Raw genomic sequence first — 22,972 nt, forward strand, 5'->3', positions numbered from 1 at the left:
TCTGCTACAAACACTTTTAAAAGACACATTCTTGAGCTTGAACATAGCTCTGTCACTATTTGGAAATCATAGTTGTAAAACCTGATTTTATAGCCGTTCATCTTTCAATCCACTATAACTGTGATTTAACAAAATATATTTGCGTAAATATGGCTTTTACAAGTCATCAAGTGGAAAAGGGTGAGCATGCACAGAAAATCCATTACTGTGCTATTATTCATCCTCCAAGTTACTCAAAATATAATTTATACTTGTCCTTTGGGGGAGCAATCTGGGAAATGTATGAATCAACAACCTAAACACAGGGAGACAAGTACATTTGAAATAAAGTGGCTAAAACTAAATGGTAAATCCCAACACTTTATCATACAATAAAAGCTGGAATGCATCTGTCATCTCAGACCTATGACACAGAACAGCCTTATACGAAAATATTATTTTTACAATACTCTGTTAACTGAATTTAAATAAATAATGTCATCTTTAATAGTTTGAGTCAAAGCCAACCTATTTTGTTCATAATATGTTTCAGAATGCTTATGAATAAATAGTTCCTCAGAAACGTTAGTATTACTCAGGAACCAACTTCCAAACTTAATCCCTCCAATACTTTTCTGTTTTGTCCTTATCCTCTCAAAGATATTGCATCTCCAATGACCAGTTTCATTCCTGTGTCCTTCTGCAGATTGAACTAATGATAATATAATCCAGTGCCTTTTATGCTTCAGTTTTGTCCTACAAAGAGTTCCAGATAACATTGTAGTTAGTCCCCTGACAATCATGCATAATTCATCAAGAATGCAGAGCACCTCCTTAAAACACACACACACACACACACACACACACACACACACACACACACACACACACACACACACACACACACACACACACACACACACACACACACACACACACACACACACACACACACACACACACACACACACACACACACACACACACACACACACACACACACACACACACACACACACACACACACACACACACACACACACAGTGTCTATTACGCACACATGTTTAAGTATCACCACGCTGCAGTCTGTGCATGACGGATGTGATGTTTAACTGGATCACACAGGAACATTGGGGTGGTAGAAGTGGAATAATAAAATGAAAGTAAATAAAGCTTGCCCCGATGAGGGACAAAAGGCAGGACTCAAACCAGGTCGTGGTGGAGGTAGTTTAGTGTAAGAATATGTGGTATGTTCTACTTAATTGGCCTTGATTGAGAAGATTGGAAAGGGCATCTGTTAAGAATTGGTCATTTAAAAATGTTGTCAGAGGAAAGTATGTAATAATGTACATTTGAAAGTGTGAGATCTGTGAGAAGCATTCATATCAACTAATTTGAAAAAAATTGGAAATGTGTTTTTAAGATGCTGCTTGTTTCTGATTGATAAAATAATAGTGTTGTTCCCACCATTCCTTCAGCAATCAATGTGATTGTGAAACTGCCAGATCAAAGTTTTATCACAATAAATAACAAATCCAGTGAGTTATGTCTGAGATATCACAAGTGACGAATGGATAAACAAACAACCAGCAGACAGAAAGAGCCATTTACCCATAGATAGAGACAGAAATGTGAATAGTCCCAGTGAACATTACAGTAGGGAGTGAGAGAGAGGGAAGGCAGCAGTGAAGGGAGTGGGGAAGGTAAGCAGCCTTGTTGCGCTAGGCGACAGGGGGGTCTGCCTTTAGATAGATGGGTCCCGGCTATTGATAAGGTCAGACCTCATTTGCGCCAGACCTTTTGCATTTTGCGAAATGTTGGTCTGGCCATTGGACTGTCAGGAGCAATTCGTCCCTGTGAAAAATTGACTGGCTCATTGAAAACTGTGACTCCATCGTAAAAGCATGAGGCCCTGGCGTTGTGTTGCTACTGTAACTCGTGATATAAAACCTTCCCAGTATAGCCTCAGCTTATTTAAAATCTCCACTATGCTGCTGCTAACTCCCCCTCCACATCATAGCATTGTTGCTTTCATGCCATGATGTCATATGATATCCCCTACTGTCTTTCCCCAACATCACAGGTTATCATCCTTACTATTTTTTGTTTTTCACAAATAAATTCTAAGCTATAACCCAACTTTTTTTTTTTCAACTAATCTATTGCTATTTTTCTATTTTTTGATTATAGCAAAGATCTTTTTTTTTTTTATTCCATGTGAAAGTGAAAACAAACAATGGATAAAAAAAGAATTCTTTAAGTAAGATATTCACAGTGCTAATTAAATTAACCTGGCAATCAGGCTTTCATAGCGGGCATAAGTCAATAAGCCCATGGATGGACTGTGTCATTGTCAAGGTCGAATAAGACATAAAGCGTCCGAGTCCACGTGTAGCTGTGTGTGAGGACAGTCATGGAGCTATTTATGTGTGTGACACAGTGGCAAGCTTGCTTCCAGTGAGATCTGTTTCATACCGTAAGTAGGGGTAGGATATTAACCTAGCAGGGGCAAGAGAACAAGGGGGAAGAAATGGTGTGCAATCAGAGAAGTGGCGTGTATGGTCAGAGAGATGGCACCAGCCTATTCGTCATTTAACCCTTATTGACCCAAAGACTCTCATCCTTCCTGTGTTAAACTAAGGTCAGCTCCCACCATCAATGAAATCCTGCTCTTACAATATGGCCCGCACTTTGTGTAGACCATAATGTTACAGCTTGTATCGTACAGTATGTGTATTTCTTCCTGCATTTTAATAAGATTAACATCAGCTCATTATTCTTGCAGTTTTCCAATTTCATAACTAAAGGCAAACATGAAAATAGGGCTTTTCTTTTAAGCAAATCTCCAATCTATTTCTTTCACAGAGCTGTATGACAAAGCTATGCCTAAGTGGTAATTCATTTACTTGCGGTGGGAAACGTTCAAGGCCCATTAATTTATGCAGTAGATGCTTATACCAGCGTAAAGCACATTTCCTAGACTGTCCACACATTTCAGATGAGCACGGCATTTAATTTGTTTGAAAACCAGCCGATCCATGTCAGCTTTTAATGTAAAATACAACCACTTCTGATTAAATTGGACTTTGTGCATCACAAACAACCCCATATATCAAAGAGTAAAGGAATTCACCCTTTTTTCATCCGTTTATCATTAAAGTACATAAAAAGCCGACCCCTCCTACTCCTTTGAACAAGGACATATAACTTGAGTCCAGAGGACTGTAACTCCCTAAACTAAGACACCAGTCTGGCAAAACTCCAAGGCACAGTAAAAACAGCTTCCATAAAATAACGCTACCATCAGTGTTTCATATATGCAATCCAATTGCATCTCATCAGCCCACTGGTCACTTCTATAAATGAGTGCTGTCTGCACCATTCGCCAAGTTCAGGGTTTATTCAGCAGCATTTCTGCAGGGTTAAAGACACAACAGATCAACTGGCTTCACATGGGAAAATCCAGCAGGGACGCTGTGCACCAAGCATCCACTCCCTAACAAGGTGAGTAAGGGGTTGGCCTGGCTTTGAGTGAAGGACATTTCAACCTTTTCCACGTTATTTAAAGCTACAGATGTACTTTCAGCTCCAATATGCCTATTTTAAAAATATGCTGCTGCTGCAGAGCGGTAACGGTACATTGTCACAGATCAAAGCGGCAGGGGCCAACTGACGGTAATGAGAAGGCCGTATGTTAAAAACACAAGGCACTGTAATGAGTTCTACAAAACAGAAGAAAATACTAAGGGCACCAGTGTGTCTTTGATCCTTTATGTGTAGATGTCTTGCCAGGTAGAGGAAAGCAAGTTCTGTTATCCTATCCACCATAGGCTGCAGACAGCTTGCGTTACTAAGGCTGATACAGATCACGGGATAATTGACATAACAGGCCAGATTGGTCTGCACGGCCTAGCCCCCCCATGTTTACATTGGGACTCAGTCACCATTAATCATTAGGGCCAAAAGGAAGAAGCAAATCGAGCGAGACGACACTGTCATGGATCAAGGCAAACATCATATATACACGTAGAAATATATTTTCTACATTTTTTATCAAAATCACCTTCTTGACAAGAGCTACACCATAGCAGAAACCCTGAGTTTTAGATTTGCAGGGTTTTGTTGTGAGATATAAATCACCACTGCTTCAGTATGAGGCACAAGTTGACACAAAGTTAAACAAGAGGCAGTGTCTTTGTTGTAGCAAACCAAAAATGGTATCTCCATGTTAAGGTAGAACTACAAGCTAAAAAAGTACCTGGTTGGGTATTCAACACATTATTGAAAGGGCAACGTAACTCCTCCTATCCCTCAGCTCTACCCTCAGGCACACACATTTCAAGAAAACTGTATTAAAAATGAAAACAAAAGCGATGGAGAGAAAAAACCTTGAAATCCATAAAAACTGCAGCCATAAAAGTAATGACATACAGTTGTTCTTCCTGGCATCGTGTGAAGTTAATCGTGCATGAAAATGGGGGAGATGGTCATGGAACAAATTCCTGCAATGTAATATGAAATTAGAAATGTTTTATCCTTAAGATTCTTAGGGAACAAAAGGACAATCAAGTTTTCGTTCACAGTTCGTAATGCTCTGAGAGAAGTTCAATACAATGATATGTACATTAAAGTTGCCTGAAGACTTAGAATGGCAGTCAGTAAGACTAGTGGGTACAACACTGTGAGGGCTTTATATACTATTCCCCGTGGGCATGATCTGTTCCCGGCATATCATAAACCTGCAGTGCACCTATCTTATTCTTGACTCTGACTGGCCATGAAGATAATATTGTCTTCACTTGCATCTCCCTTTCCAATAGCCTGCTAGCTCTAGCTTAGGTGGCTGCTCGACCCTGACTGCTGCCGTATCAAACGGAGACCTCTGAGCTGAAATCGATAGAGGGTGCTGAGCATAGAGCTTGTTTGTCAGCCTGTCCCTGGTCTGTCAATCACCATCCTCCATGTCCTCCATCTGCTGCAGCCACGTAACCTGGCTGTCCATGACAGAGCCCTTGGAAAGACAAAATGTCAGATAGTTTAGATTATGATGCTACAAACTGAAAGATCCATTAGCTCACATGTTTAATAAGGAACACAGGGGTGTAAAATGTAGATGTAAGATGTGGCTGAGACTATAATATATCGTCCTTAATAAGCCTTAATGATATGTATTAATCTTAATATTGATAAAACTATTCACTAAAGAACATTCACTCTGTCTAAAGTTAGTGATCAACCTATTGTTCACTTTTGAAAACAACAAGGGCAACACAAGTGAAAACAGGAAGACTATACCCAGGAATATCTGAAGTTGGGTTGGTTAGATATTTCCAAGCCAGCAGAACATTCTGAAAGAAAACAAAGGCTGATGCGTTTAACATTACTCATAGTCTGCAGTCACACGTTACCAGGTCGGTCATGAAAATCTTATATTAAAGGAAACATGTCATGGCCATTTCCACTGATCATAATTCCATTGTTGAGGTCTTCTAGAATAGATTTATATTGTGCAATTATCCAAACTCACATTGGTTTTCTCATACAGCATCTCTGTAAACTACGTGTATTCACTAAATTTCACTCTCTGCCTTTAACGGCTCGTTGTAGCTCCAATAGCTCCAGCCCCCACCCTCCCTGTGAGCACAGTGTGCTCTGATTGGTCGGGACGTTGTGAATCGCGTTGAGCTCCGTGGAGGTGTTATTTCCTTGTTTAGCGATACACAGCGAAACACAGCCAAACTCACCCTGAGCACACACAAAGTCACAGCCGAAGTAAAAATAATAAGTGTGGATTGTTATTGAGTAAGAAAAAGGTTGATAAACGCTGTGAGAATGGAGAGAGAGAATTTCGCCGATCCCAACTGTCTGTTATCAGCCTGCAGCCAGGGAGGAGAGATCAGCAGAGCTGCCTGCACTGAGTGTGTGTGTGAGGAAGTCCGTGGATTGGTCAATTTGGACCAATCAGCGGGGGCTTAACGTAACGGCTCCGCGGACGTAACGTAACGGCTCCACGGATTGGTCCATTTAGTTCCGGGTACGTGCTTACTTAATCTCGTACCCGGAAGAATCAAATGGATGATGACGTTTCACCAACGAGGCATTTTGGGGAAGTATTTTCTGTGTTAGAGTTTTACTCGCTACAGGGTGTACTTTGAGGGTTTTGATTCTGCAGACCGCTTACATGCATAAAAACCTTCCTAACACACAAGGGGACGGGTAATAACCGGAAAATCATGACATGTGACCTTTAAATCTGACTGAGTTAAATATAAGGATTAAGACATTGTAGTTTTCACATGTGAACACAGTAAATTCCATTCAATAATCCTCCTAAGAAAAAAACGAGGTATTTACTGTAACCTTATTAGAACAGGTTAAATGGGAATCTATAGGATTAGAAACTAATCTTATTACAGTACGCCAAATAACTTAAATTCTGTATCCACATGCTCTAGCTACCATGGTAATCCTAATCAATCTTAAAGGGTCAATGCTATCCCACTTATCACACACAATGTCTGACTAAGTACAGGGTTCTCTCTGTGATGGTTATGTAACATGGCAGTACTCACACACACAGATGGTGCACACAGGGGATGAGTAATTGCACCAACTTTTGCCAGTCTGTTTAGCCAGCATTCTCACAAGAAGGCAATTGTCAACTAAATATATGCAAAAAACTGCTAAGTGATACAGTATGTCTAACAGCCATATAGTGTGCTTTCACAAAGTAGTCTTTCTGAAACGCCTCACTTTCCACTGAAACTTGACAGTTGTTCATGAGAAGTGAGGTAAGTTCATTTACATAAAGAAAACAGAAGTTGACAAGTGTAGCGCCTCTCTGTGAATGAAGTTGATTTTAAACGTGAGATGTTTGCACTAGAAAGACAGCAGGCTCTTAAGAAAAGTTGCTGGTGCTTAGAGGTATTTGCAGGTGGTTTGCAGGCACTTTGACAGAATTGATAAAAGGTGAAAAAATAGACACTGCCCAACAGCTTTAACAACTCGTTTGAAAGGGTGTCAAGAACCACCAGCAACTCCACTTATCACAGGATGCTGGCACCTCGCTCCCTGTAGGAAATGTTTCTGCAGAGTGGCTGAAAACCAATCTCTCTTCAACCCAACATTAGAAGAGATTTTTGGCACATGGCAATTGATAGTAGAATGTGACAGACTCGTATTTAATAGAAACCGAAGAAAGGAGAGCACAGATCCAGTGGAACCACTGAAACCTCTCTGTGCATTGGCTTGGATTATATCAGTTGGAGATTATCGTTGACGGAACTGCCAGTTCTTTTCAGGTTCCGAGCCTTAAAGTGCTACCCAAGGTGAGGCCATGCACCCATAACTCAGTTCCTCAGAGCAATATCCTTGATATTTGGAGCTGGTAGAGGGGGGTGGCAGTAGCTCTGTGCCTTCACATTGAATATGCTCTTTGGTAACCATCAACCCAGACATAAAAACATTTTTCTAAACATCACAATGGGTATGTTCTTGCTAACTGTACCCATTGTGTAGGCTGGGGACGTCAAAAAGGTACACGATGTTGCCCAGTATAAATATATTGTATTGCGTTATATCACCACATTAGGTCATAAATAAACAAAAAGTAATCAATTCATCTGATTATGTTATAACACCTGCATTTGGAGATAATCTTTTGCTTTTTAAAATAAAAGCTTGAATGCAAATAAATATCTGAGGTATATTATTGAAGGTATGTGGCCATTCATTTATGAATGTGTACAACAGTTCCGTGGAACTGAGCTGTGAAGATTGAAAAACCATGAGAACAATAAGGAACTGTAAAATGTGACTTTGACTAAACCCAACACTGAATATTTCAGTGTTTGTGTTTCTATCAGAGCACATGTGCAAACACTGAAAAGACACACAAACACATTACATGTTAGACGCTTTTATTCAAAGCGACTTACATACTCAATACTGTGGGCAATCCCCACAGGAGCAATTTGGGGTGAAGTGTCTTGCCCAGGGACACAACGACATGCTGACTGCAGTGGGGTTTGAACTTGTGCTCCCCTAATCCGAACACCAACACTAGTCCACTGCGCCTCACGCCCCCCTCCACACACACACACACACACACACACACACACACACACACACACACACACACACACACACACACACACACACACACACACACACACACACACACACACACACACACACACACACACACACACACACACACACACACACACACACACACACACACACACACACACACACACACACACACACACACACACACACACACACACACACACAGTCTATTGACTTGCTCCCCTTAGCAGCCTACATCAATCTGCTGTACTGCTCTGCGCATTGTAATCGACTGCTTTAAGAGTTACATTATGTACCTACTGAATGTCAGACAGAGAGAAGCAAACAAGCTATTACACTATCTAAGTTTACATCACATTATGTCTCACAACACTTAGACTGTAGGTGGTGAATAACTAATTTGTAAACAAACAACATGGAGGGATAGCAAACAAATGCTCAAAGAGAAATATAGATGTTCACATGTACACACACACACACACACACACACACACACCCCCCCCCCCCCCATGCTGTCTCTTCTCACAACATATGGTTTTCCGATTGTCAGCAGAGCCTGTTCACAAGTGTCACCACTAAATCCCAGCTGGGTTTTAAAAATAAAATATAAAAAAAGAGAGCCAAATAAAATCAAACGCAGAGCTGACGTCCGAAATGTGGAGGAGAACACAGTAAAGTCAAACTAGTCTGAAAGAGGTGGAAAAAAACATGAGAAAATATGGAAATGTGAATCAAGGAGAGCCTTCAACGGTTCTCCTTATTGCTGTGTGTGTGTGACACACACAAACACACAAACGTTCACAAACAACATGAATATTCCATTCATTAAGCCTCCAATTTCTCCGGTCACAAGAAACATTTCAATAAAGTCTCTTAATTAACATGCACACCGATTAGAATGTCATGTTTCAGAATGTGCAGCAATCTGTCTTCCTGTCACTCCCCCCCTCACACACTCAAGCCTCCCAGCCTGTGACTTAATGGCTTTTTTCACCTGCACTTAGCAATGGACTATGGTCTGTGAATAATAAGTGGGAAGAAAGAGTAAAAGCTGGAGAAGCGGGAGACAGTATGAGTGAGAGTGAGAGTGAGTATTTCATGGTTTGACTGTCAATGTAAATGCCAAATTCTATTGAGAATTTCATATTTCTGCCCCTATTTGCCAGAGTACTTCTCTGGATACAGTAAGGACTGATATTAAAGGATGTAGTCTGCGTAGGCCTACTTTATTATAATATATTGAATAGCGGGGGAAATAGAGGCACACACTAAAAAGTCCATTACAACCTTTTTGACTTCATAATAGAGTCACAAACACAAACACTTTTCAAATTATTCTCTCCATACACGATGCAGCCCCTTCAATACAACATAATGCCTTTTCCACAGCACATTTAAAGGTATTCAAGAAAGAAAGACTGTCTGTATATTTGTCAAATGTGTTGTTTGTATACATTAATTGTATTAGCCAGAAGCCAAGGCCACTCAGATACGCTCAGAGGAGACGAGAAATAGGTGTCGATAAAATGCTTCTCATGCCACAATGGAGGTGCGTTTGCTGCATTCCAATGGGGCTGCTTTGTTGAGCACCTGCGGCACAGTGCAGTCATACAGAGTGGATAGGCACTCAAAACAATAGCCATGCCCCTGGGACTCGCAAACATAATCTTTAGAGACAAAAGAGGAAAATACACATGCACAATTACAGCAAAGAAATAATGTTTGATTCTCATTACAACGAGAAATACACAGCTAATGACTTGTGTGTGTGTGTGTGTGTGTGTGTGTGTGTGTGTGTGTGTGTGTGTGTGTGTGTGTGTGTGTGTGTGTGTGTGTGTGTGTGTGTGTGTGTGTGTGTGTGTGTGTGTGTGTGTGTGTGTGTGTTGAGTGACTATGTGCAGGCATTTATGTATGTCTATCAAATGCTACAGTTAAAAACACATGACAGTGTGTTAGGATAGGAGCTACAACTTACATCCCATAAAATCTGTTGACAATGCAGATCGAAATTTGTTTACTATGTCATAGCCTATAACCAAACAATAAACAGAAAAAACGCAGATCCAATGTTTACTCGCTCCCCAGGGCAAGTCTATTGGCGTGAGGCAGGATCCACACTGCCATATGGGTGAGCTTATTGCTCTGTTAGCCTGTGTATCTGTGTGGGTGTGTGTTTATGTAAAAACTCCCTTGAGGTATAATGTAGACTAATAACCAGTAATAAAGGTAATGTTGACCTTGTAATAGCTGGTTTCCTGCCAAGCCGCAGGCCTGAAAGGCTGTCTTTGTGTGATACACGGTGCTGTTTAGGCATATCATTTGAAGGTTTAACTAAACTAAGACCAAACTAAAAATGTCTGTATCAAAGCAGTCAAGACATGATTTTTAAAAGAATAACAAACACAAAAGTATATGTCTTACTGACTGGCATTAAAATCAAACTGGTAGTCGATAATGTTTAGGTCAAATCTGGTGTGTGGAAGGTTGTGAAGTGTTGACTGTTCAAGAGTTAGTTTTTTTCCTACTTGGAATTATGTTTCGGGAGTATCATGCCACCTTATCATCAATGGTCTACATCGATTAAATGTGAATAGTACCTCATTCCTGACGGATTGGGAATATTAATGTTCCATGTACTGAAGAAAGAATACATTGTCAAAAACTGCTAGTGGCCTCTCACATAAATGGCTATTCTGGTTCATAGTAAAGAGGCAACAAATATTCAGGTCGATTCTGTGTTTGGAAAATATGTATTAGGGTGTATTTTTTGGGTCTTTTTTTGCCTTCATTATAGTGAGGAAGACTAAAGACAGTAAGGGGGGAAGGGAGAGGGGACGACACTCAGCCAAAGGCTGCAGATTGGATTTGAACCCAGGCCTCTGCGGTAAGAATATAGTCTTAGTACATGGCTGGTAGCTCTGCCAGGTCATATACATACGTTAATTTGGGTTGTGAGCTTTTACTAGTAACTCAGATAACTTAAAAAGGAGTAGCAAATGTCTTGAATCTCCAGGGAAGTTTGTTTCTCTCATGTCAAAATGGTGTAACAAAACACCATCTGACATTTTTCAAAGACACTTGTCTCATTGGCACTTTATTTAGCCACTCATGGTTAAGTATGGGCTAAAGTAGGCTGACACTGATCCATTCTTAGTGGCAACTTCACCTTGGAGCTTGGAGACTTGTGTGGCAGAAGGCTAGGAGTTTACTGCATAAAGGAGAAAGTATTTCATTTTCACAGTAAAAAAAGTAAAAGTCACTCGATGTTGCATACTAGTAATTTCTGGAAGTGAAAGAATTTGAAGAATGGCCAGATGATACGCATACTATTATTAGCATCAAGTAAAGCTTTACTGTTTGTACTGGAGGCTGCATGATAACGAAGCAGAAAAGCAAGGTCGAGTTGCGCTGTGATTTTTCGCTAAAGGTTGCATCCCTCTACGGGACAATACAGCAGATGAATAATCTATCTGCAGAGGAAGGCAGCCTTGAAGCAGTGAACTCCAGCAGCAGAGATGTTCAAACACTATTCACTGTTTGCTCTCCACGGCTCACCTTTTCAGGCTCCATCTGATTCCACTATGGTGTCTCTGTGGGCCCGGCGCCACAGTGTCTAACCATACGCTTTGAATGGCCTTGAAAGGAGAATGGAAAAGGGTTAAATCTACATAGCCCTTGTTGGCACATTGTGTACATTGTACCACTGATTAAAATAAAACATGGTGTATTACAAAAACCTACTTTCAGATACCGATTCCTATATTATAGCATTCAACTTCATCATCTTTAATGTCACAGTAATGCAGAATGTACTTACTTCTCATCTACTAAACCTACATCGTCTACTTTCGTGCATTTCACCTGTGGATTCTGTAGACAGTGGAAGAAATTGAATTGATTAAATACTTTTAAAAGTAGCAACTCACATCTTATTGAGCTTTCTATTTCTGCTTTTCTTTCAATCCACACTGTGCAGCAAACATTAAAAAAAAGCATATCAAGCTACGCAACCTAACGCACTGGAGAATGACACTCAATCACATGAGCAAAAACACAAACAGGCCTCCCAAGTGTCTCTTTCCTACGTCTGGTGTCGGGCATATAATTGAGGGCTTACAATGCGCTCCCCTTCTGCTAAGCCTTGCTATCTATCAGGCCACACACTGCTCTCACAAACTGTCCTCCACTGGTACATATCTGATTAGGGCTCCTCTGTAAATGAAGCTTTACAGGACACACCGATAACAGAGGGAGAGGATAGGAGAAGGAGAGGGAAAAGAAAGATTACAATATGTAAAAAGGAAATGAGGCGTGGACAGACTTGAGTACCAAACAAGAACACCAAGGTGGGGACGAATGTGGGAGGGATGCGATAGTACGCAGAGGCAGAGGGACATGGGCTATGGGAGTATCACAGAAGAAGGGATATTTCTCCTTCTGCATTTATTTACCGGTAGTTGTATACACTGAAAATGGAAAAAAAAATTAAAAGGTTGACAGGCATCACTGATTTCAAAGATGTGCTTCTAGCATTCACAATACCAATAATATATTTTTGTAATAAGCACTTCAAAATGGCCTTGGCAATCTTGACAATATCTTGACAAAACAGATAATTTTAATAAGGTCGGCATATCGAAGGTGACATATGCTATATCTTGAAGCCATATTTCCTTCTGAAGGAGCTTTTTAAAATCTCAATTAACTATTTATGAATCCAAATAGTAATTCATTTATTTTATATAACCCCCAGGACTTTAATTAATACATGTTCACCTGTTTTTATTCATTTAGCTGAACTCATAAGCCAGGGTGACTTAACTGGTAGCCTTGAGTCATTTCAACACATCTCTTTGATTTGTTTTGGGCAAGTAATTGAACACAATATTAATTTATTCTATAAAAATGTATGTGCCTTGAGATATTTTCCACAAAAAAAAAAGAATACTTTTCTTTCCCTCAGAGTTAATAGGCAATGTGTTTATATGAACATGTGTTAAACAGGTAGCTCCAAGTAACTATTTGAAACCATATCGTTTCCAGGAAAGCACATTTCTGTTGGCGAAAGACTGCGAGGACAAACTCAACTTGAGCATAACTTCATAAAATTGCTGTAAAATTGTAATGAATTTTGTTACAGTTTTTCTCGATTGCTAACACACTAAAATTATACATAAAGCACAATTATTTTAACTGACACTCAAAGAGCAAAACATTGGCTCAAATCTCCAAAACTCTAAACACGTTTTCAGCTTTTCACACAATTTGCAAATGAACATGGCACTTTTTGCAAACCACTGCACACGTTTCTCCACGTAAGACGCAGGAATCTGACATAAAGTCACGTGTTAGCACATTCATAACACTGATATTCAGAATGCCTCACACATGGACCAATGATCAAGAAACACGTTCCACCTGACCGAACACCTGATAGCATAATTGTTGGCTCATCAATCAGGATGTTAGCATTATAAGAAGACCACAGGTGAGTGCTTTCTTACAGCAACGATGGAAGCCAACATGGAAGGAAGAGGAAGAGGAGGTGCTGGGCTGAGAGTGAGAGGAGGAGGAAGAGGTGGGTGAGAGGGAGAGGAGGAGGAAGAGGTGGGTGAGAGGGAGAGGAGGAGGAAAAGTACTCTAATGCAATGAAATGTTATCAACAATGGTTTGACGATGAGAGAGGCTGGACAAAGGGTTCAGCCTAATTTAAGCCGATTTATTGTTGCCTCTGTAATCCGGACACTTAGACTTGAAAACACGTTATTTACCAGTTCTTAGCTCTGCATAATTCATGATATATCAGTGCTTATATCTGTTCTGTGAAACGTATTTACTTCATTACTGTAATTGAATTGTTGGCATGTTGCATACTATAACTGTACAAAAATCCTGCACAATGTACTGTAGTAAACTTACTTGCAACACAGACACTGACCAACCACTATATCTTTGTTGTTTATCTGAAGGACTGAGAAACAAAGAGGTGCAGGTGGAAGGCTAAGGATCTTTGAATGAGGCACAGGTAGCAGCAGTTACAAACTGGGTTTTGGCAAACAATGCCATCACACTTAGAGAGATCCGAAGCAGAGTAACTATGTGCTGAGATGCATGTTGCACAATGTTATATTTTCAACAACTCATTTGTATTTCTTAATTGACTGTATTTCTGTATACTCAAGCAATGTTTCTCTGCAGAAACCTCTATGTACAGAGCACAGCCCATAACAGATGAAAGTGCTTTAGATTATGCTCAGCAGTGTGTAGTTGGGTGGTCAAACCATCTAGTATTATGAATGAAGTGTGTTATATTTGGTGCAAACGTTTGAATTTGGTAAGTGTTTATGTAGTTTTGAGTGCAGTTCTTAATTTAGCAGGAGAAATTAGGTGTTTTGCACTTTGGGTGTGTGGTTTTGTGAATTGTGTTAAGTGTTCTAAGAAACTGAGCAATTTAAAAACAAATGTGTGTTAGCAATCGAGAAAAACTGTAATAAGCTTCTATGCACAATAACTACTTTGACTTATTTTCATTAAACAGAGTTACAGCTTCCCGGTAGGGGCAACAACCTTACTGCCGGTCGAACAAACCCCTGCAGATCATACACAATATACAAAACAGACACATGCTGAATGAAGCACATATGCTGTGTTGCAGTATATCACAGTTGGGCCAAAACAACAACCCCCCACTGCCTTTTATGTTTAAAGAGCAGTGGTTTACAGATGTATTTAATCGTATAATTATACTGTACGTACACACGCAAACACACACTAAGTATAATAGCAGGGTTCTGTTTTATCAGTGACATTGATCAAATGATGGTCGGGATTAGCCAACACCATGTGTGACATTGTGGCTTTTTGCCAGAGCTGCTGCTGAAAGACATGTAAGAGTCATAAGCGAAGCCATTCAAACATGGCTGATGTGTTATGTGTTAGCCGCTCCCTGTCAACTGGATGATGTACAGTCCTTTTGTTAAATAGTGGAGAAACAGCAGGAGAAGACATCATATAAACAAAAAGAGGAAAAATAATTAAGAGTGATGAAATGGATTAAATTGACTTCAGGAGCCAATAAAAAGTAAGGAGTGAGAAAAGAAGATAAAAGAGGAGAATCTAAATGAAAGCTGGCCTTTAAGTACAAATAGATTTAGCATTTAGATACTTCAGTAACCTTCCCGTAAGCAGAGGAATCCGACAGAGATAAAGACAGGGATATTCTCTTGTAGAGCAGCCACCAAGGTGGACTAAACAACGGCAACAATAGGAGGTAAATGACAGGTCAGAGGTCAGAGCCAGCAGGAGGAAATGACATCAGCAGGAAGTATGAATAAACAGTGGGGTACAATCATCCAATACAAGCTCTGACCTTGCAAGGGATTAGTAGTGGCATTATCTCTCAAATATACAGATGTCGGAGAATGAGCCAGGGAGTGACCTTCCAAAAACAAAGTTTGTCATTTCAAGGTTTATGTTTAGCTGAAACAAAGACATATAATCCAAATTACAATATGTCCATGATAATTAAGCAAAGCACTAGTTCAATATGAATTTTAGTGTGTGGCATTCAGGAAATATGATGCTGTTTTCTCATGCAGTATGCTGACTAATTTAAAATGTTAATGCAAAATAGGATATTTGTCTTGATCGTAAAGGAAGACCTCGTCATTATCTTTATTTGAATAAACGTCCTTCCGCCATACAAACATGCAGACAAATCACACAATTCGAAAACAACAATGTTAAGAAGATAAAAGAAGAAATAAAGAGCTCTCATGTTCAGTAAAAGGGCATCTCTATATTAGGGATGGGAATTTGAAAGCAAATATATATTTGAATATTCGACCCCCAAAAAAACTGTTAACCGATTAACCAAAATGTACATATCCTATAAAAAATATAAAAATGTGGGGAAATAAATGTACAAATAATAATACATTTTATTTAGAAAAATAAATAAATACATGTTCAAATAAATATAGAAACCAAGTGTAATTTGTCAAATGTATTGAACTGGTGATCACAGTTTGAACAGTTGACAGCTATAGGCCTACAGCTTTCATGCTTAAAACATAACTTGATTTTTAAATTAAAGAGGGATCATACACGAACAACATAACGGGTTAGGGTAACGTAACCCTATTACAACAGAGATCAACAACCTATAACAGGCCTATGAACAGAATGCAGCTATTCAATGCTCATTCTTCTTTAAGAATATGAGCATGTCTACTCAGGGGAGAGGCGGGTGCGGAGACGATTCACAATCAGGCCAGCTGTAGAGAACACCCTCTCAGCTGGAATTTGGGCATAAGATGAGGTTTGAGTCTGCGTGATCTGCGTGTAGGGAGGGGCAGCAGCCATATCATTAGCTAGAACTAGCTAGATCTGATGGATTTGGACATAAACGCTAGCGAAGTATAACCGGACGCGAGAGAGAGAGAGAGATCAAAACACACCTTTAGACCTCACACACTTAGTTATGGCACTGTTGTATACATTGAATTATTCAATTTGATCATATGTAATCAATTCGGCACAACTCCCCAAAAAAAATGTATTTTCATATTCGAATACCTGAATCATTTTGAATATTCGAATATTCGATTAATCGTTCCCATCCATATTCTATATATGGCTCTACATTTTCAGACGGAGCTAACCATAGAACCCACAGCAGGGGGCTTCAACTATTGAATACTCCCAAATCAACAACACACATCAAAACCCACGTAACCTGCAGGACAACTCCATTAAAATAAATGGAGATAACCAGAGAGAAAGACATGCCTCTATGTCATTAAAACTATAGTGAGCATTTTACCTGTCGACGGGGTGTATCAGTGCTCCTCTGGAGAAAGTCTTGTCACATTTAGACACATACACACGATGGACTAATAAGAAAAATAAGCAATGTCTCACAACAAAAACCTCATAGCCAGCAATAACAGGGACATCTCTTCCAACTTACACAGCTTTGTGTTATTAAGTCCCACAGGCAGACTTAAAAGAATGCTGGTATTAGGAACTACAGGGCTGAGATGGTGGTGAGAGAGAGAGAGAGAGAGAGAGAGGAGATAAAGAAAAAAGAGAGAGAACAAATGGACCGTCCATATCATAGCTTTACAAACACACATGGGACCTTTTGTTGATAAACCTGCAACGGTGACATTAGTGTGATTCAGCAGCTCACAGATATAAGATTACATCCTTTGCACACACACACACACACACACACACACACACACACACACACACACACACACACACACACACACACACACACACACACACACACACACACACACACACACACACACACACACACACACACACACACACACACACACACACACACACACACACACACACACACACACACACACACACACACACACACACACACACACACACACACACACACACACACACACACACACACACTAGTCATTTCATTTCATTTCAAACCTTTATTTAGACAGATTAGTCCCTTGAGATCATCGATCTCATTTACAAGGGAGACCTGCATCATTGTGTCCAAAAAGGCACATATTTACACATAAAACTGTGTATAAATAGTTAAACCCCAATTCAATCCATCTTCTCCATAGATTTAAGACTAAAATAGCAGGGGACTAAGCATTGCCCCCGACCCAAAAGTTACGGCAAAGGGTGCATGCTGACATTTGATAGTGTGAGTGAAGGAAGATATAAGCAGGAGCTGTGGTACTGCCTGTGTGATTGTGATGTTTGCGTAAATGCAAACAGGGCCTGCCTAGTTGTAATTCAAGAAGCACAAGTGTGTGTGTGTTAGTTGGGTATAGAGAGAAAGAGTTAGTGTATGAGTGTGTTTGTGTGTGACCAGTACGATGGTAGACAACGTAAGCCCTAGCCTTCACAGCTTAAGCCCCCTCACTTTTCTCCCCCATAAGGCAAACAGTGGATAGACCACAGGGCTTAGCTGGGGAAAGAGGAGGAGAGGACAATATATGGAAACTAATTCAATTTCAGCCTCTTTGCGCTGCTTCCCAATCTGCAAATACCACCACAGGCTGATGTAAGGAAATGGAAATCTCGACTAACTCAACGACACACTATGAAAAACTGTAGATTGGAACCCTATGGAAGAGTGCTTATACACTTGAGCAGCGTTCATCCAGTTAAATGCCTTCCCTCTGCGGAGGTTCAAGTCCAGCCTCTGGAGCTGTTCCTGCTCCCTCCTTACCTGTCACCCTCTCAGTTTTCCTCTATATCATCTAATGAACTTTCCAAACTTTGCAAATGGTGGGAACACTGTCATCCCTCTTAGCCTCTAAAGAAAGTCTGCTTTACAGTTTCCATGGCTAAAGCCAAAGAAACACTTTTTTTCACAGATGACGTTTTTTTACCTACTTTTTGGATTTCATATGTTGCATTTTTAAACACAATTTGAAGAGAAGATGTATAGAGAGAACCTTTAACTTTTTCCTCTAATTCCTTTGGTTTCTCGCATTTGTTAAATTGAGCTGATAAGAACAGACCATTAGTGAAGTGATTGATAAATAAATAATTTCAGTCATTTTTGACAAAGTTGAGGTTTCTGATTCCTTTTTTTCAAAATCAGAGTTTTGGACTGTTGGGTGGATAAAACAACAATTCATGTGAAGACTGCAACGACTAAATAATACAATTAGATGTATCAAGAAAACAATAAGTTATGGATTATTAACTAAATGATTTTAAAGTTGCAGCTTCGGATAACACAGAATACATATTACTCTCTGTGCTTCAGCATCCATTCCAGCTCCGAGCTCGGCCTAATGCTGGTTGTTTCCCCACGGCTCAGGCACTCTCATTGATTTGCAGAGATAATAACCCGCTTTATGAGTCTTTGCCCTCACCATGTCCACTAGCACTCTGCAACAGTTAGCACCCCCCCTCCCTCCCTCCTACAGTCTCTCCTACCCCTCAAGGAGACAACATACTGCTTATGAACTATCCTACTAGGTGCTACTTTTTCGTACTCCATTGGCTTTTAGGGTCTTGCCGTGATATGGGAAAGGGTCATGGATGTTAGCCTAGGGGCTTCCTCTACTGTTGCATTGTTTTACGCTTAATGGTATTGATGGCAGAATAATTGCAGCTCTCCTCTCAGGTTGTATTTTGATGGTTGCATTAAACATTTATGTGGCCAGGTGAATTAAACATTGACAAGAACCTCAAAGAGTTATCCTCCTACATTGCTAATGCTACTCGAGTGTGTGTCTCCAGGAAGTACATGTTATGATCATTTCTTAATTTGTAGACAATAATTGTTTGGAAAATAGTTGAATTGTTACAAACAGGCTTAACTGTACCCGCCACAACACGAATTGTTGTGGTTGAGGGGCAGTGAGGGAGGGTGTTTTCATTAAAGAACCATATTTATCCGTTTTCAAACATACAAAATGTTTGGCAGTTAGACCATCAAACCAGTCACTGCACACACCATATTTGGAAGTACGTTGGCTGATTTCAGTATAAAAAGGAATAAACAGGGACTCAGTACAGACAACCCCAAAGACATGTAGATGCTTACATTTGTGGTTGCCTACAGTTTGTCTAGACTTTTATTTTTTTGTAGGTTTCTCAGTGAGTTACTGCACCACACACACACACACACACACACACACACACACACACACACACACACACACACACACACACACACACACACACACACACACACACACACACACACACACACACACACACACACACACACACACACACACACACACACACACACACACACACACACACACACACACACACACACACACACACACACACACACACACACACATATTTTCTATTGACTTGCTCCCCTTAGCAGCCTACATCAATCTACTGTACTGCTCTGCGCATTGTAATCGACTGCTTTAAGAGTTACATTATTTACCTACTGAATGTCAGACAGAGAGAAGCAAACAAGCTATTACACTATCTACGTTTACATCACATTATGTCTCACAGCACTTAGACTGTAGGTGGTGAATAACTAATTTGTAAACAAACAACATGGAGGAATAGCAAACAAACACTCAAAGAGAAATATAGATGTAAAAGGAGAGAAGGCAGAAAGAGATAGACGGTGGTGTACGATGACAGCAGGCTCAAGGAACAGCGGTTTACATCATTACCATATCACCGTGAGTTATCATAATGCAAATACAATAAAGTACCCTTTCAATTTGGGATTTTAGGGGTTTCAATATTGCGTGACTTTTGAAAAATGGCACCATGCAATGCAATCATTGCTTGCAAGAAATGGATATTGTGCTGAAGGGTGTGACATGTTCATAAATCCCACAAATGGTGCAGAATAATAAAAAGTGAACACTGGCTTAAGGTTAAAAGCTAGCACAGTAACTCTTGAGCTATGAGTTTATCCTAACGACCTCGTCATACTGTATAAGCGAGCATAACAATCACATGTCGTTTTCATTGTCAGTAAGATAGTTACAGTGCTTTTTCAGCTGCTTTTATGTTAACTCACCTTGTAAAAAGCACTATGACACACTGGGGAGTGAGTGTGTATCAAAATGTCCCCAGCGGCAAAGGAAAACTTTATATGAACGCAGAAAGGCACACAAAGATACACAAAGGCATGTCAATAAGTACAGAGGCACACACATATACATGTACACACACATCAGTAAAGACACACATACAGCCATACTTCATTCTTGAGGTTCTGCTTAAGGCAGTAGGGAAGCCCCATCTATCAACGCTCCGTGCATTTAGAGTAAAGCGCCTCAGATGAAAGCGAGAGCTGAAAGATGAATGGAAAGAAGGACGAGAGGGGAACAGAGAGGAGAAGGGGTTTGGCGTTGGAACAGGGTTTATAAATGGAAAAAAGGGGGGGGGATGTAGATGCATGTTGATATTGTGAGAGCTTTGGGAGGGAGGGACAGTGGGGTAATCAAAAAAGAGAATAAGACTCTAAAAATTGAATGACAACAATAATCTCTCAAGCTGACACATGGGTAAATACAGATGGACATACCAATGAAATGAACAATCTGATAGCTCAGTCCTTCATATTCAACAGCACAACACAAGCACATCCGTCTGGACCATGGGCTGTCAGCATCAACATTTCTTATTAGGTGCAATATAGCTGCACAGTAGGAGGAAGAATGTTCAATAAATATTTGTCCCACTTTCAATTCCAATTAATGATGTCCTCCTTAATGTAGCACAGAACTACAGAAAGAGCCTGCATGATTTAACTAGAATACAGGATTACATTATGGCTAATAGTTATAATTATATACACCTTGTGATGGTTTTCTCAGTTTGTTTTCAATGTCTTTAAGGTTACTTAAAGTGGACCTATCATGCTATATTTGAATAATATAGTGTAAGACCATACCTATATAAGGCATATTTATACTTTTTATTTTTCAAAATACCAAACAGATCATGCATTTTAGCCATTCCTCATTTTGCTCAATTTAACACTGTCTTTGCATGGACTGATTCTGTGAGAACAGCACCACCTACAGGCCTGGCATATGTACTACAGCGTCTCCAGCGCTTTCGAACGGCAATGTCCGTGGCTGTCTCCTCCTGATTGGTGGAGTTGGCCCAATAGCCGTAGCGCCACTTCTGTGACGTCATAGAAGTGTTCAAATCTGGATCAGTCTGTACCTTTTTTTAGAGATTTGGGTATGGAGGAAAAGAGAGGGTTGTGTTTTCTGACACTTGGTGAGTTCCCTGGAACACCGGGGACACATATTCATGTATAAAAGACGTACAAAAGTACATTTTGCATGATAGGTCACCTTTAAAAAACATTCAAAGGGCTTCACAGTTGCAAATTGAAACCAAACTTGCAAGTGAACTTATTCGAACACATCATTTAAACTAACTTACTATATTATCAGGTGTCTACAAATATTTAGCTTGGAATCCACTGGCCGTTGGCAACACAAGAGTTTTATTTTTCTGTTGTATGAAAGTGCTCATATTCTGTATTGATGATTCAGCATCTAAGACTTGTCTAAGACTTGGAAAAGCTCTAAACATCACCTACTGCACCACTGTCTGTGCAATAAATGAAGAGGACTCTGACTTCCTTCATTCTGAAGCCTGAAATAATCCCTCCCACTTCACAACTTTATAGCTGCTCAGCTTGAAGTCCTCTAAAAGCAAACTAAATCTGTGTATTTTCTTCCCTCTCACTCATACACAGTCTCCCACAGGTGTGTCACTCCATCTTGTATTAACACAAATGTATACAGAAGGCCATGACTGACAAGGTGAGGGATTGTGGGGAGGCGTGCGGGTGAAAGAGGAGAATTACCATATGTAAAGGACGGAGGTGCCAAGGTCTCTCTTTTTGTCTCTCTGGATAAAGCAGGTGAGCTACAAGGGACATAATAAGTGCAGGTACAAGCGTACACTCTCAATGCAGACACAAAAAGGATGCATGTGAATGCAAATCACACATGTAGAACAAAAGGCGCGAGAGGAGACAAGGAGGTGTCTCTGTCTGTCCAGGTGTGTTGAAGATGCCGCATAGACCATCACCTGTGGATGGGTCGGGCACTGAGGAGGTCAGCGGTGCTGGAGTGATCTGATTAGCACTGGGAGCCAGGACGAGTACAGTTTCTCATCAGGATCAGCTTTCAAACCAATGTTATAGTGGTACTATTAATTTGATAGAGAGATAGGCAAACTGTGACCATGGTCTCTGTATCCTGAGGGAATACAGAACGTAGGTAGTCCCCCTTTTTTATTGTTCAGTTAAGACTACGTGGAAAGTGTGTTTTCTGTGTCTTTGTCACCTTACAAAATGTAAGTCACTGCTTTTGTCCGTTACTGGAAAAGAGCGCACATTGTTTTAAAATGTTTTTTCTCATCAATACTTTCAAA

The 22,972-nt window shown here is 40.2% G+C and overlaps 1 protein-coding gene across 2 annotated transcripts in view; it reads right to left on the reverse strand.

The window, feature by feature from the left end:
* The window catches only part of fbxl17 (F-box and leucine-rich repeat protein 17), a 206,216-nt gene that overhangs the window by 35,856 nt on the left and 147,388 nt on the right, over window positions 1-22,972 (reverse strand). The window contains exon 10 of one of the 2 annotated variants that reach the window (XM_079686437.1): window positions 1,055-4,991. The exons of the other annotated variant lie outside the window; for it this stretch is intronic. Within the exon in view, the coding sequence (XP_079542563.1) occupies window positions 4,930-4,991 (62 nt within the window). The 3' untranslated portion in view covers window positions 1,055-4,929. Of the gene's footprint in view, window positions 1-1,054; window positions 4,992-22,972 lie in introns of those variants that run through there. 2 annotated transcript variants of the gene reach the window in all.

The sequence above is a fragment of the Notothenia rossii genome, assembly GCF_949606895.1.
Source record: "Notothenia rossii genome assembly, chromosome: 6".
In the NCBI taxonomy this organism is placed as follows: domain Eukaryota; kingdom Metazoa; phylum Chordata; class Actinopteri; order Perciformes; family Nototheniidae; genus Notothenia; species Notothenia rossii.